This window comes from Oenanthe melanoleuca, chromosome 2 (genome assembly GCF_029582105.1).
Source record: "Oenanthe melanoleuca isolate GR-GAL-2019-014 chromosome 2, OMel1.0, whole genome shotgun sequence".
NCBI lineage: Eukaryota > Metazoa > Chordata > Aves > Passeriformes > Muscicapidae > Oenanthe > Oenanthe melanoleuca.
In genome coordinates this window covers 34,030,305-34,043,757 of record NC_079335.1, presented here as the reverse complement: position 1 = coordinate 34,043,757, position 13,453 = coordinate 34,030,305, and the positions used below count along the sequence as shown (strand labels likewise).

At 35.7% G+C, this 13,453-nt stretch overlaps 1 protein-coding gene across 2 annotated transcripts in view; it reads right to left on the bottom strand.

Annotated features, from left to right (window-relative positions):
* The window catches only part of ARFGEF1 (ADP ribosylation factor guanine nucleotide exchange factor 1), an 84,396-nt gene that overhangs the window by 34,288 nt on the left and 36,655 nt on the right, over window positions 1-13,453 (bottom strand). For both annotated transcript variants that reach the window (XM_056486070.1, XM_056486071.1), the window contains exons 5-12: window positions 11,755-11,934; window positions 10,758-11,031; window positions 10,142-10,255; window positions 9,328-9,491; window positions 8,071-8,204; window positions 4,431-4,665; window positions 333-432; window positions 81-220 (exon numbers count right to left, since the gene is read on the bottom strand). In XM_056486070.1, coding sequence (XP_056342045.1) covers window positions 81-220; window positions 333-432; window positions 4,431-4,665; window positions 8,071-8,204; window positions 9,328-9,491; window positions 10,142-10,255; window positions 10,758-11,031; window positions 11,755-11,934 — 1,341 coding nt within the window. The remainder of the gene's footprint in view (window positions 1-80; window positions 221-332; window positions 433-4,430; window positions 4,666-8,070; window positions 8,205-9,327; window positions 9,492-10,141; window positions 10,256-10,757; window positions 11,032-11,754; window positions 11,935-13,453) is intronic.

Here is a 13,453-nt window from a genome sequence, read left to right as displayed (position 1 = left end):
TAATTAGTGGACTAGAAGTTTAGTCTCAACCTATCATGCCAAGATACATGAAACTTCATAAAGTTTGGTGCAATTTTTACCTGAACATTGGACATGCCAAGTTCTTGGCTACCCCTTCCTTGAGCAATCTTTGATAAGTCATTAACCAGTCTTTCAAATATGTTTGCTGCATTTAAATCACAATCATAGTTCACGTAGATATCCACCACGCTCTGAGCATCTATAAATAAAGTGACATTGTCAACCTTGGAACAAAAACTAGGTAATGTAATGAAAGGCAAGTATAGTTTTCTTCTTTAAGATAAAATCCAGAACACATCAGTCCTTCATACCTGCACATATCCTTGTCAGCGTTTGTATAACCATCCACTTATGATCAAATGAGCTAGTAGAAGTTTCCAAGATATACAGGAAAATTTCTTTGAAGAAAACCTAAAAAATATTCCAGTAAGACGGAGAAAAAAAATCTATTACAAAAACAGTCACTTACTTTGATGGCCAAAATTCTGACACAATTCTGAAAGAACTTTAGAAGTATAGGAAACAATGAAAAGGAAAAAAAAAAAAAAAAAAGGAGGAAAGGAAGAAATACAACTTACAAAACTTACAACTGATACATGCAAATTAGGACTTTAAATTATTTACTTATGTGCTTCTGCAGTGTTGTCCAGGTTTGTTTTTTGAGCATTCAAAAGCAGAAGAATTGGGAATAATGTCAAATCCTGAAGGACAATTCAGCCTAACAAGAAGTCTAAATTGCTGTTAAGAGTTCATTTGGGATTTTGAAAGAAGAGGTATTACCTCATGACGAAAATACTTTATTTACAAGAGGATGACATTATGGCAAACATAACAAACAGCTATGTATGCAAATTTGAAGTATTGGGCCCTCATTAGAAGGGAAATGTTTTGGCACAAAAGAATCACTCTACAGTATTAGATTATTATTAGAAGAAGAGTACTGGTCAGGCACAGGATGCAGCAACTCATTAACCGGAAAGTGACTCTTCATTATAATACAGGTAAGTTTGCCCCTAAGCCATTTTAGTACAGATGCTGCTGTTTGGAACAGAAACTATTTTATCACTATTTTATTAGTTTCTCAGCAGATCCTTCAGTACCATAGGCTGACTAATTCAGCCAAGCTTGCTTAGGAGCTAAATTAAGGCTTCTTCTCACTTCTTCCCTGAGCAGTGGCAACTGCTGTAACAGCACCTGAACGCAAAACTGAACTGCTACAGGGTATTACATCACTGTTCTGTACTTCTGAGAGCTCAGCTCTTCACAGACACTTGTGGCTTCCAAACTCACAACACATACTTTTACCAGAGGGCTGCTGAGAGTCTCAAGCCACTCCTCCAAATCCATCACACAAACACCAAATATAAACCTACCCTTCTTTTTAATATTGACTGTTCCTTCATAACACAGAATTTTTACAGAGATTTTTATACTATTAGCTAGGTGGAGAAAAACATAAGGCTGTTTCCACTTTAAGTCATACATCTGGGGAAAAACAGCAACACTGACTTTTAGGCAACTTTGGTGGAAAGCTATTTCCTCAAGCAAAATGTGCTAACATTTTATTGAGCTCTAAATTTAGAGAAATAGAGGCATGCAGCACAATGCCAGCTGTCTCAATAAGGAAAGCATCCCTGTGAAACCTAAGGAGTTCAACACATAACAGTTCAAAGACTTGCATGTACTTAAGCATACTTAAGAGTACTAGACTGATTTTAGCCACAATTTTAAGTAATCAGAGAAAGACAAAAATTTAATACATGTCATGCTGTGAGTAACCCTCAGTCACACATTCGGTGTTTTCTGATTTTTTACTGAAGACACTAATTTTATATATTTTCTGGAACCAGCAAAAGTATTTCTTTTCTGGTAGAATATTTTAAAAAGAAGTCACTGATGAAGTAGAGAAAAAGGTTTCAGGGACAAAAACTAAACCCAAATCTAAGCTAGAAAAGAAAATAGCTGGAAGCTCTCCATGCTATCAAGAGATACACTTCAGATCCCTATGCCACAGAGACCAAGCTGACTTCTTGATTCTGGTGTCATCTTTGGTCAAGCATATTCTGGAATGAGAAACTTCTCAAAACCATAGTTATGGTTTACATTTCAGCTATTTAAAAATGCTACTTATTACTACATAACTTATTGCAATGCACACCACAGAGTTGAGACTTTGTTTCTAATATACTGGAAAACTAAACCAGAAAAGAGCTAATTATTTATTATGTTTGGTCAACTGAAGCGTGAGTTTTAAGGTAGCTTATTCACTGTTATGAAAGGGTAGCAATGGTAAGTACAGCTAGATGACACCCAAACTCCTCTGACAGATACCTGGGATTTGATTTGGTGCAAATATATTCATTAACCCATTCAGAATTACAGAATTCAGTTACAACTAAGGTACAACTCAAACTATTTTACTGTTAGAGGGCAGTGTTAGCTAAATATGTAAGTCAACAGGCCATGGGAGGGTCACTTTCAACAGAATCTGAAACTGCCAGAAAATTCTTACACAGATGAAAAATGCGCCTGAATCCCAAAATATATAGATTTTGCATATTATAAATCAGAGCATATGTCTCTCCTTACAGCTCTAAGACACAAACTGCATGTGAAGTTATCTACATGTCTGCCCACATCTTCTGAATAACCTTTAGGATCCGTAGCTGAAAGAATTCTTAGCTTACAATCAGGAGAAAGAAACGAGTTTCTAGAAACTGCTGTACCCCATACTTTGTAATAGATGGGTACTTCAGTATCAAGTTTTTGAGTTTTCTATTCACAAGGAGGAAAAGTAGCCTTGATATGTGGTGGGTCCTAAGTTAGCATACTCTAGAATCCGCCACATTAGTGTAGGGCATCCTATATCCAGTTTACCTCATATGTCTTCATTTTCTATTAGGAATTTGTGAAAGGCTGGCAGTAATGGAAACCTATCAAATTTCTGTCAGGGAAGCCGACTGCAGTGCGTTCACCACCTACAGGCTGACTTGTAAGCTCTCTGAACACAGAAGTCCAACACTTTCTGAGAGGCAGGTTGTGGGACTGAAACAGCTCCACCCAGTCTGTCTGATGTGCCAACACTGCATACACACTGCTGTCTTGGGGAGCACACAGTTGGCCTTGAAACTTTTCCAAATGCGTCATGTTTTAAAGGCACATTCAATCATTTCTATCCAATATATGCTCAACCATATACTGGAAATCTTACTGTTTTTCCCCAAAGAAGTATCAAAATAGCCTGGTAAGTGATCAGAACACAATCATTTTATGACAAGCTACTGTCAAAATCTGGTTCTTCCTCCAAAGCTGCCATAACACATCAATTTTTACAATGACATCCACAGATGAAGATATCTCTGAATTCAAGGTCCTTGTAACAGCAAGATTTATCCACATTTCTAAGCATCTCTTCACATACTTTAGCTTCACATGGATGGGGCAATCTGTGGGCTTCAGTATTCCCACCTGACTCCCCAAACAAAAAATTACTAAAATAAAACAGCAGGGACACTTTGCACACAGTACTACTTTATTCACCACAGAATTAAGATCTTTAACACATGGGACACCACAAGAGGGTATCCATGTGGTTGAACGGGACAAAGTTGTTCTGAGAAGCCACTTGTACCTCACATAAAACTTATCTCAAGAACAAACCCACCACATACAGAATTACAGAATATTCTGAGCTGGATGGGATCTGCAAGAATCATTAAGTCCAACTCTTATGGGAATGGCCCATATGGTGATCCATCTTCCTTCTCTCTATGACTTAGAACTGACCCACTGAAAATTTCCAATGCCTGCTAGGACTCAGAGAATTTATGGCAAAGAATATGGACTTATCTCCACTTATAGTCCAAAGAGTAAATTGTGTGCACACCTTTAGAAGAAATGAGATAATCTTATTCAGGACATATACTGACAGAGGCCCTGATGAGCAAAGGGAAGTGGCTGCAATAATGGAATAGCTGGGACTTTCCTAGAGAAAGAGATCTGTTCAAGTGATCTCCAAGAGTATCCACAATGCTTTTCATGACATTAGTTTTTATTCTAAAAATCTTTTGCAAAACCATATATTATACACTCTTTTCCTGAGTGCATTCATTTTCTTGATTTATAATATGCAGTGCTGGGATAAGCTTTCTTAATCACAATATAGAACTGAACATTGGTTGAGCTTAGCCACAAACCTACTCAATTCTGAGTTTCAGAAACACTCTATGATAGTACCATGCCACACCCAACAGAAAACTTCAAAGTAAGGAAAATCTGGCAAGTCTTACACAAAAGCTGTGAGTCACAAAGAAAAACAAATTTATTTAAGCAAGACCAAGCTACACAAATATAAACAAATGTTCACTTAACACCTCACACACATTAAATTAGAAATTAATGTAACGTACCTCAATCTGCATCTTTAGATGAGTCTTGAAGTTTGACAGGAGGGTCAGAAATATGGAAAGTGAAAGTTCAAAAACTTCTGGAACTGATGAGACTCCATTTTTTGACAGTGCAACGCAGAGGTACTGCTTTATAGCATTAATGAACATCTCATTTGTCCTGAAGACTGGTCCTGCATTTTGCAGAATGGACAGAAGCAACTGCAATGAAAGAATCTTTGATCGCAGTTCATGAGATCTAGAACAAAACAACGTAGCACATCAGTACAGTGTAAGCCAGAAAAAATAAAAACAACATTCTTCTGAAAAGTCAATACAAACCATGATTTTGTAAGTGGAATACTAATGAGAGAGACTCAAATTTGACACAACCATTTGCAGAAAGGGTTTAAAAAAAGATGCTGGGTCTTTTCTTGTTTAATTGTTCATTTTTCAACCAAGAATGCAGGCAAGATCTTTTCCAGAAAATGAAAAATTACTGTTGAACCACTCTCTCTTCTGCACCACAGAACAGCAGCAACAAGAGGCAATGCTGCCCTTTTAGCCAGAGGATGAAGGAGCATTCTTTCCTGTTAACAGAGCTTTGGAAGATCCCATCTAAAATCCAACCCATCTTCCAAACCCTGACTAATAAAAGGTGGAAATTCCTTCTCCTCCTCTATTTCCATCAGCATGGAAAGAAGAAGAACTATAAACACAATACTTCCTGCCAACACTGAATTCCTCAAATACAGCACTAATAGGTCATTGGGCCCATCCCACTCTGAGAGCAGGTAAGACACAAAACATTCCTGTTTTAAGCAGGGCAATCACCAAGTCAGGCAACTGCAGTGTTGTCAAGTGCTCCGCAGTAAACATTCTCACAGACTCAAGTAAACTGGAATTCATGGCAGAACTGTGCTACTATTTCTGCTCTAAAAACTCCAAAACAACGAACACAACGAAACAGCCAAAAAACCCTCAAACCACACATGGAAAAAGCATAAAGAAAATCTGCACTTATTAAAATCCAATGCAATAAATAGCATTCCAGGTGAAACCATTCTCTCCTAATACTCCTTCCCACTCCTGATCATTTCAAAAAAGACTGCTTCTATTCTGAAGAACAGGTATGGACACAATTGGTTTTCCCAACAGGACAGTTCCCAGCTTTCATTAAATAACCACTCCTGACAGAGGACAGTTACAAAACATAGGGAACAATGACAGGAAATTTTTCATCCAGTACAGCCCAGACACAGTAAGGAGTGCTTCAAGTCTGTGACACACAGAGTAGCTTGATATTTGCTATATAGTGCAAATATAAAAGCTTAATTAAAAAAAAAAAGAAAAAAAAAAAAAAGTAATTCCAGTCTAGTTAAAGCTAAAAATGCTAATTAATATTAAGTATGTTGCAAATAAACTCAATTATTTCTGCCCAACAAAGTGAGATGGGGAAATCAATCTACAGACATTTCAAACTCAAAATGTAATTCCAACAGTAGACTCTTCCTCTGAAAATACTTTTGAGAACAAAACAGCCAGTCAAACTGAGTGAGGAACTTGTCCTTCATGTTTTTCCTAATGGGCTACAGGTCAAAGTCAATCCAAAACTGCTCTCTTTAAGACAACTTCAAGAAAACGCTTGATGCTGGCACTGCATGGGAGCTGACATAATCTCTTTTGATGCAAAAGGCTTGATATTGTATTTCATGGTACCAGGTGTGCAGACAGCACCTGACCAGACCATACTTTGTAATGGAATGTAAGAATTTAAATACGAGGAGAACTTCAGTCATAAATAAAATATTAAATATTGCCTACTTCCAGCAAGTGTCAGCTCCCACATGAAATCATGACATGCTGACCTTAACAATTTTGTATGATGTGTAAAGCTCATTTAACTTAGAAGAGGTTTAAGATAAAAATAAAAATCAGCAAGCAAGCCTTCAAGCTATATTTCACCCTCATTTTATTTTATTCCAGAAAAAAGGAAACAAAGACATTAATCAGGTTCCCAGAAAGCAAAATGTCTTAACTCCCAGAGTTGTGATTTTAAGCTAAAGCTTCAAGTTCAGTTACCTAAAATCTAAAAATATTTTCATTACAGACTTCATAACAAATTTCATTGAAAATAAGATTTTTAAAGGGGCACATAAGACTCTCAAAATGCCATAGATATCCTACACCTCCTCTTCCAATTACAGCATAGTAATAGTTCAAAAGGTCATCAATGCCACAGAACCACTGATAAATTCTAGGCACCTCTCCAAATATGGGATATTTCAAAAGTATTTGCAGTGAATTTTTGTTGGCCTAAATACCCTTTTCTCCAATTTGTTTTGTATGAAGAGCTTCATCAGTTCTAATATAAATGTCAAAGACTCCATGGATTCAGATGAGATTCTCCAAGTGCCTCAATAGCTATTACTGCTCTTGCAAGAGAAGTTAATCCTTAAAGCCTTTAATAAATGGACAGCTTTAGTCTCAGAATACTAAAACCACAGGATTTTCATGGCATTTCCTGGAACACAATTCTCAGAAACAGTGAGAAAAAGCCTCATGCCTCAGTCTTTATTCTCTAATGTCCTGACTTTCCATAGTGCATAGTTAGGTAATTTAAAAACATTTCTAGACTAAACCTTCAAACCCTCTTGACTACATCATACCTTTTCAGCTTATTAAATCTACACCACACATCACTGATTAAACTAAACTGTCTTAAAGTTACCTGCTTTAAAAGTTAGACTTGGAACAGTAAAGCTGATTTTAGTTTGAAGAATACCAGGCCTTTCACTGTCATCTGAAATTATACTACAGTTTCAATCTGATCTCTTAAAACTCCTTAGAACAAAAAAACACTCCTCTTGAAAATTATTAGCAATTGTTCCTAATGTGCAAATAAAATACATATAAATTATATGCATATAAATCCAAGATCAGAAAGCAAACCTTTCTGCAGACACTCAAATTTAATACTGGCATCCATCTACAGAGAATACTCCATATTTGCTTTACTACAAACAATTCTATAAATGAAACTGAAGACAAAGTGTCTTCAATCAGAAGAAACAGGCAAAAAAAATATTGTTATCAAACATTTGTGTTTTGATTAAGTAGGCTGACAGAATTGTCCAACCTGGACAAAAGAATGAAACACTGTATCATGAATTTATCATAACCACTATCAGCTCCAGGTGAGGAGATAATATTAAGATGAAGTAGAGCTGAGGATATAAACTGGATACACAAATGTGCTGTTTTCAGCTGGTGTAAATTTTCCTCCCAGTGGCCAGTATAGAGCTATGTCTTGGATAGAGAGCAAGAGATGAAAGAAATTATAGGGCACAACCAGCAACAGTTACAAACTTAGAAGGTACCAAAAGCAGAGCAAAGACAAAGCAGAGCAAGACCTGATGATCTTCTATACAAACCCTTCTGAAAGGCATTCTAAACAGCAACTAGGAAGAAAATGTATTTATAAAAGGGTAAGCGTGAAGAAGCTTCTCAACAGGTACACAAAAGATGCATTAAAACATAAAAGTACATTTCCAGAGTTTCTAGGTTCTTTACACCATACCATTAGTTTCTCACTAACAGATTCACAAAAAAGAAATTATTTTTATTGTTAGATTTATTAAGAAAACTTTTAAGTTCTACTTACTTTGGATCTGGTGGTCCATCAGACAGGGGCTTCATAGAGAGTTTACACAGTGACCTGAATACAAGGAAGGCATCCTTTTGTAAAATGTGGGAAAACTTAGCACCAGGGGTAGGTCCTGAAGAATTTCCAGATTCCTAAGGAAGTTAACATATTTCAGTATTCCATTTTGCATTAGCAGGGTGTGTAGGGAAATCCCCACCTCTGAGCAATGAAGAGTTAATATATTATACAAGTATAACCAATTCACTTTAGCTTTATGGTCTCAAGATTAAAAAAAAACCAACTTCTGAAGTCCAGTTGAAATGAAAGCCACTACTAAAAACTGCCTACTCAGTAAAAAGTCAGAATTAATTAGAATGAAATTAGGTAGGTCAAGTTTAAGTAGGGTAATTTGCAGTGAATTGCTGCCAGGCACTTTCAGTAGGTAACCAGTTTAAAAAGACCCAAACACTTGACATTTCAATAGAGCATGAATAGTTACCCATCTGTTGCCAGATACATTTGATAAAATTTCTATGGTACAATAAACACCCCTATTACTAAGCTTGCAATTCTGTATTATTGTTCCATACATAAGCAACATTTAATGTTAACATTTAATTGTTTAATGTTAAGTCTTTTTCTTTTATTTGTATGGCCTATGTGACTGTAAACTTTTGAACTTATAATTATTATTCTCATACCTAATTACTCATTTTTTACTCATCTATTACTCTGACAGCAGATATACTTGGTCAGCTGACAAGTCTACACGTCTCATATAACAGAGAAAATATTTTTACATCTATTTTGTTAATGAAAATCAAATCCTCTCAGACACAAAACTCTTGATCTAAAATCACTAAAATCATTAAGATCATGCTATCAGCTTGAAATTTCTATTTATTGATTGAAAAGAGCACACTAAAATTACATGGGCATGTGTACAATTTGCCATATGTTTCACTATGTATACTGAATACTAGTTTTACAGTTTCTCAGGAATACTTCACAAAACAGGAAACTGAGTTCTCTTAAAACAGTGAACTCCACTGGACAAGTTAAGACATGCTGGGATAAAAAGGACATCACATGCAAAATTTTTTCAGAAAAATTTCATTTAAATAGTGCATTGAAGTAGAGTAATATGACTTAATTCTTGAAATTTATCTCAGTAACCTATTTTATGGAATTATACTAATCACTCTGCACAAGCATTGGGCAACATTTAAAACATAATACTTTTTTCAGTATTTCCTAATTTATATCTGCCTGTACCTGAGTATCATTGGAAGAGACAGATAATCTGTCATCGGGTAAAGATGGTGTATAAGCAACAGAAATAGGAGTCCCTGGAATTCCATTTGCCTGAATGTTTTCACTGTCACTGCCATCCTCTAATGATACAGTTGTACCATCACCACTCGCAGTCCCTTCCACATCTATCAAAAAAGATGTAAAAATTATTAACAAACATTTTATGAGATTAAAAATTAGAGCTTTTAAAATCAAAATTTAAACACTTTAAAAAAACATAAGGAGGCACTTAAGACAGAGAATTTATATGGCACTACAGAAATATGAAAACTGCAAATATTATTAATTCCCACCAATGATAATTACAGTAAGAAATTTACTTCTAACTTCACATTGTCAGGATAAGCAATCTACCAAGTTTCCCAGAAGTATTGGTATGGGACATCACTCACTAGTCTGATAAACAATTAACAAGAAACTGAAAAATATAGTGAGACACTGCTACTACAGAGAGGGACCCATTTCTGAAGACTATTCACACAGAAACAAAATAAAATAATAATTAAAAAAACAAAAACAAAAAACCACCAAGAAATTTTATTTTAAAAGAACATTAGTCTCCAACATAGAGTGTAAATCAATGTATGAATTCCTGTCCACTTTGCTGTTAAATAATGCAAAGCTAAAGTTTGGCAGTACAACTGTCTTCTTTAGCATGTAAGTCATATTTAAATGATGACAAATTTTAGTTAAATATTTGAAACTGGTGAAATAATTCTTAAGGTCAAGAACCAGACCACAGTTGATATTGACTAGATACATATTAATATAATACCTCCAACTACTATGTTCACCATTTCCTGCACAATACTTTCTACAATTTCTTGTGCCTTCTCTTCACACTCATTGCTTTCACCATCATATGTTCCTCCATCAGCTTTAGAAAGATCTTTATAAAGAAAAACAAACACAAACAAGATTAATGAGAAACTCCAAAATTAAGAAGGTATTTCACTTGCACTTAATATTTCAGAATAAATGTTTGGATGCTTCAAAAATAGGTATTTACAGAATGTAAGAATTTCAGTGGTTAGCCTGTAAATGGCAATTAATCTAGAGACCTATGCCAATAAAACACATCAATTTTGTACTTTCACATACATTAAAACACTGAAAACTTGAGAGCTTTGAGATGTTATTCTCAAAAAACTTTCACCATATTACACAGATGCAAAAAGGAATTTTTGATACAGACTCCAACAGAGTACAGGACTTAAGTGTGCTCTTGAGGGACACTGATAACAAGGACAAATGGGCATTTTGCATTACTCAACTACTTGAAAACTTATGCCTTGCTCCAGATTTGGGCTAGAGAAAGGAGACAATCCTCAAGCCTTTCTTTTCACAGACCTTTTCCCTCCCTCCATGAAACAGAAATACACACTGATTACTTTCTGCTGCTGTGGCTTGGTCAGCTTCTGTCTGTTCATTTTCAGCACTAGAAATGTCAGATCCATTTTCTGCTTCAATATCTTCTTGAAGGTTCTTGTCCACATCACTTGCGCTGTGGTCAAGCTCTCTCTCATGGTCTTTGGACAGCTGATCAGCCTGTGCTGGAATATGTCTCAACTGAGGTGACTCAGGCTCATGATGGCTTACTGGAGACTGCTGAAGATGATGTTGCTGTCTGTGTCTTTCCTTTTCCATCTGTTTGGCTTCCTGAAGCTACAAAAGCATTGCAAACACACAAGAAGCTCACTATCAAAATAAAACAATAAGATATACTCATTATTTTATAAAGATGGCACCTCTATTGTCTCTGCTTACACAGTAACAGTTTAAGAAAATGCACCTTTGTTTAATCATAAATAACTGCAGTATCATGGGATAATCCATTACAATAGGGCTGCTTCCCAACTAGCACATACTTCACACTTTCACTGTCAAAGAAGGGATGACTACACTACATAAACCATAGAACCAAGAGTTGTCTGCTGGCCCTATAAGGAAACTCAGGGAGTAGATGTGACAATAAACAATGTGACAATAAACAAGGAGTGCTTGGAAAAACATCAAGGCAAACTTTTATTTGTGGTCCCTTGTTCTGGAATCCCCAGCAAGGGAAGAATTTCTCTGACTTGTCTAATGGATTATGACAACATGTAAAGTCAAACCAAAGCAAGATGTCCTTTGAGGGAAATACATCAATTAAATATAGCAGACCACTATGAGAAGTTTAAAACCTGCATGCCACCCCCACCACCAAACTCTGTATTTTCCACCTATTTCAGAGTGCAAAACACGTGAAGAAAAATATCAGATACCAGATTTTTTTCCCCCAAAGTACCCAAGTTAGAAAAGCCAAAAAACCAATAATGATTAAACAAATCTCTCAAGCTGGTTTGCTTTCAAGAGGTAGTTTCTAGACAAAGATACTGAGATACTCACTGCTTGATTTTCCATACGTGCAAAAATGACATTCAGCATTTGTGTTAGAGTGGCCTTGGCTGTAGTTTGATTTATAAGATTTTTGCTTGCTAGGTAGATATTGTAACATGTTCTTACAGCCTGTAGTACTGTTCCTTCGTGGATTTCTATATGTTGAGATGTTACTGCAGTGAGCAAAGCCTAAATAAACACACACACATATATACGTTTACCAGTCAAAACTTTTATCAATCAAAAAGTCTTCAAATTAATAAATACCAAAACAGGATTACTTCTACAATATATCTAAATACATATCTTGAACAGCAATTTAATTATGTTTTCCCACATTCTCTTGCAGCCATGTTGGAAATCATATTTACCATTTATACACCAAACATTTACCAGCTATATTAAACTGAGTGGTTTCAATATCTAAGAATTACATGTTTCATAGCATCTAATAGCAAGAAGTAACCAATGGAGCCATCAGAGAAGTAACTAATAGAAGACATCCTCAAATTTTCTAGACATAAAACAGGAACAGACTACCTGTCAAAGCCTGGAAGGGAAGCCAAAGGGTCGAAAAGCTGTTTTAGAAATAAATGTAAATATGATGAACAAAGACTGAGTATGAGATTTAGACAGCTATACTAAGACAATTGCCCTTTAAAACAGTGTTTCTTTGGTAGATGCTAGAATATTGTGTTGCTGCCTATGTAGAAATACACTTATTTCTTCCTATTTGCACTAATATCTGCTTCTCTTTAAAAAAAAAAAAAAAAAAAAGCACATAAGCCTCTGAAAGATCAGATAACACAGAAGTAAGGAACAAATTGTTTTTATGTAAAGCAGAGGCAGGCTGGATTAAAAGGCAGAAATAGAGGCAGATGAAACCTGAGGACAGCGTTTGAAAACACTGTCAGAGATATGTGTTGGACAGTGGTAATAAAGGGGAAGAGCCTGGTTTACAACAAGCTGTTGTTTACAACAGATTCACCACTGTAATCCAGTAGAAGGAACAAGAGAATTTTGAGCAGTAACAACTTTGACAGTTATCATTTAATGGGATGTTTAGGTTAAGAAAGAAAGAACTGGAAAGCACTGGAAAGCTCCTACTTTTTAAAATTTATCACAGTTAAAAACAAAAGTTATTTCAAGTGTTGAGCAATTTTCTAATCAAACCACATCTCAAATCTCTTACTGACATTGTCAGAACCTCTATATACACACGGCACCAAGAAGTGGAGAAATAATACCCATCACTCACTCAAACCCCTTAAAAAGTATTATCAGTCACTCTTGAAAACAAGCTGAACAAGTGGATTCCAGGCATAAACAGCTATTTTTTCCAAACTACTACTGTCTGGACCTAATACAGTATATATTCAGATTTAGTTAATATTTCTTTCACTTAATTACAAATTATACCACTGACACATGTACACACACACACTTAATACACCAGTTTAAGAACCACGTACAGCTTTTCACTTGAAGAGAAGGTCTGTTGAAGCCTAGCACTTAGGACACTAATGAAAGGTGCAGGGGGATCCAGTTCTCTGGTTCTAGTGATGTCATGCATGAAGTTGATCCTTTGTGTCACCTTCTGTGTCCTTAAATTTGCACAAGTAAGAAGCTGATATTTGAAAATTAAATTTTAACTTCCATCTCTGTTCAGTAAAGTCTTATGATGTTTTTTTCCCCCAACTTTTAATAA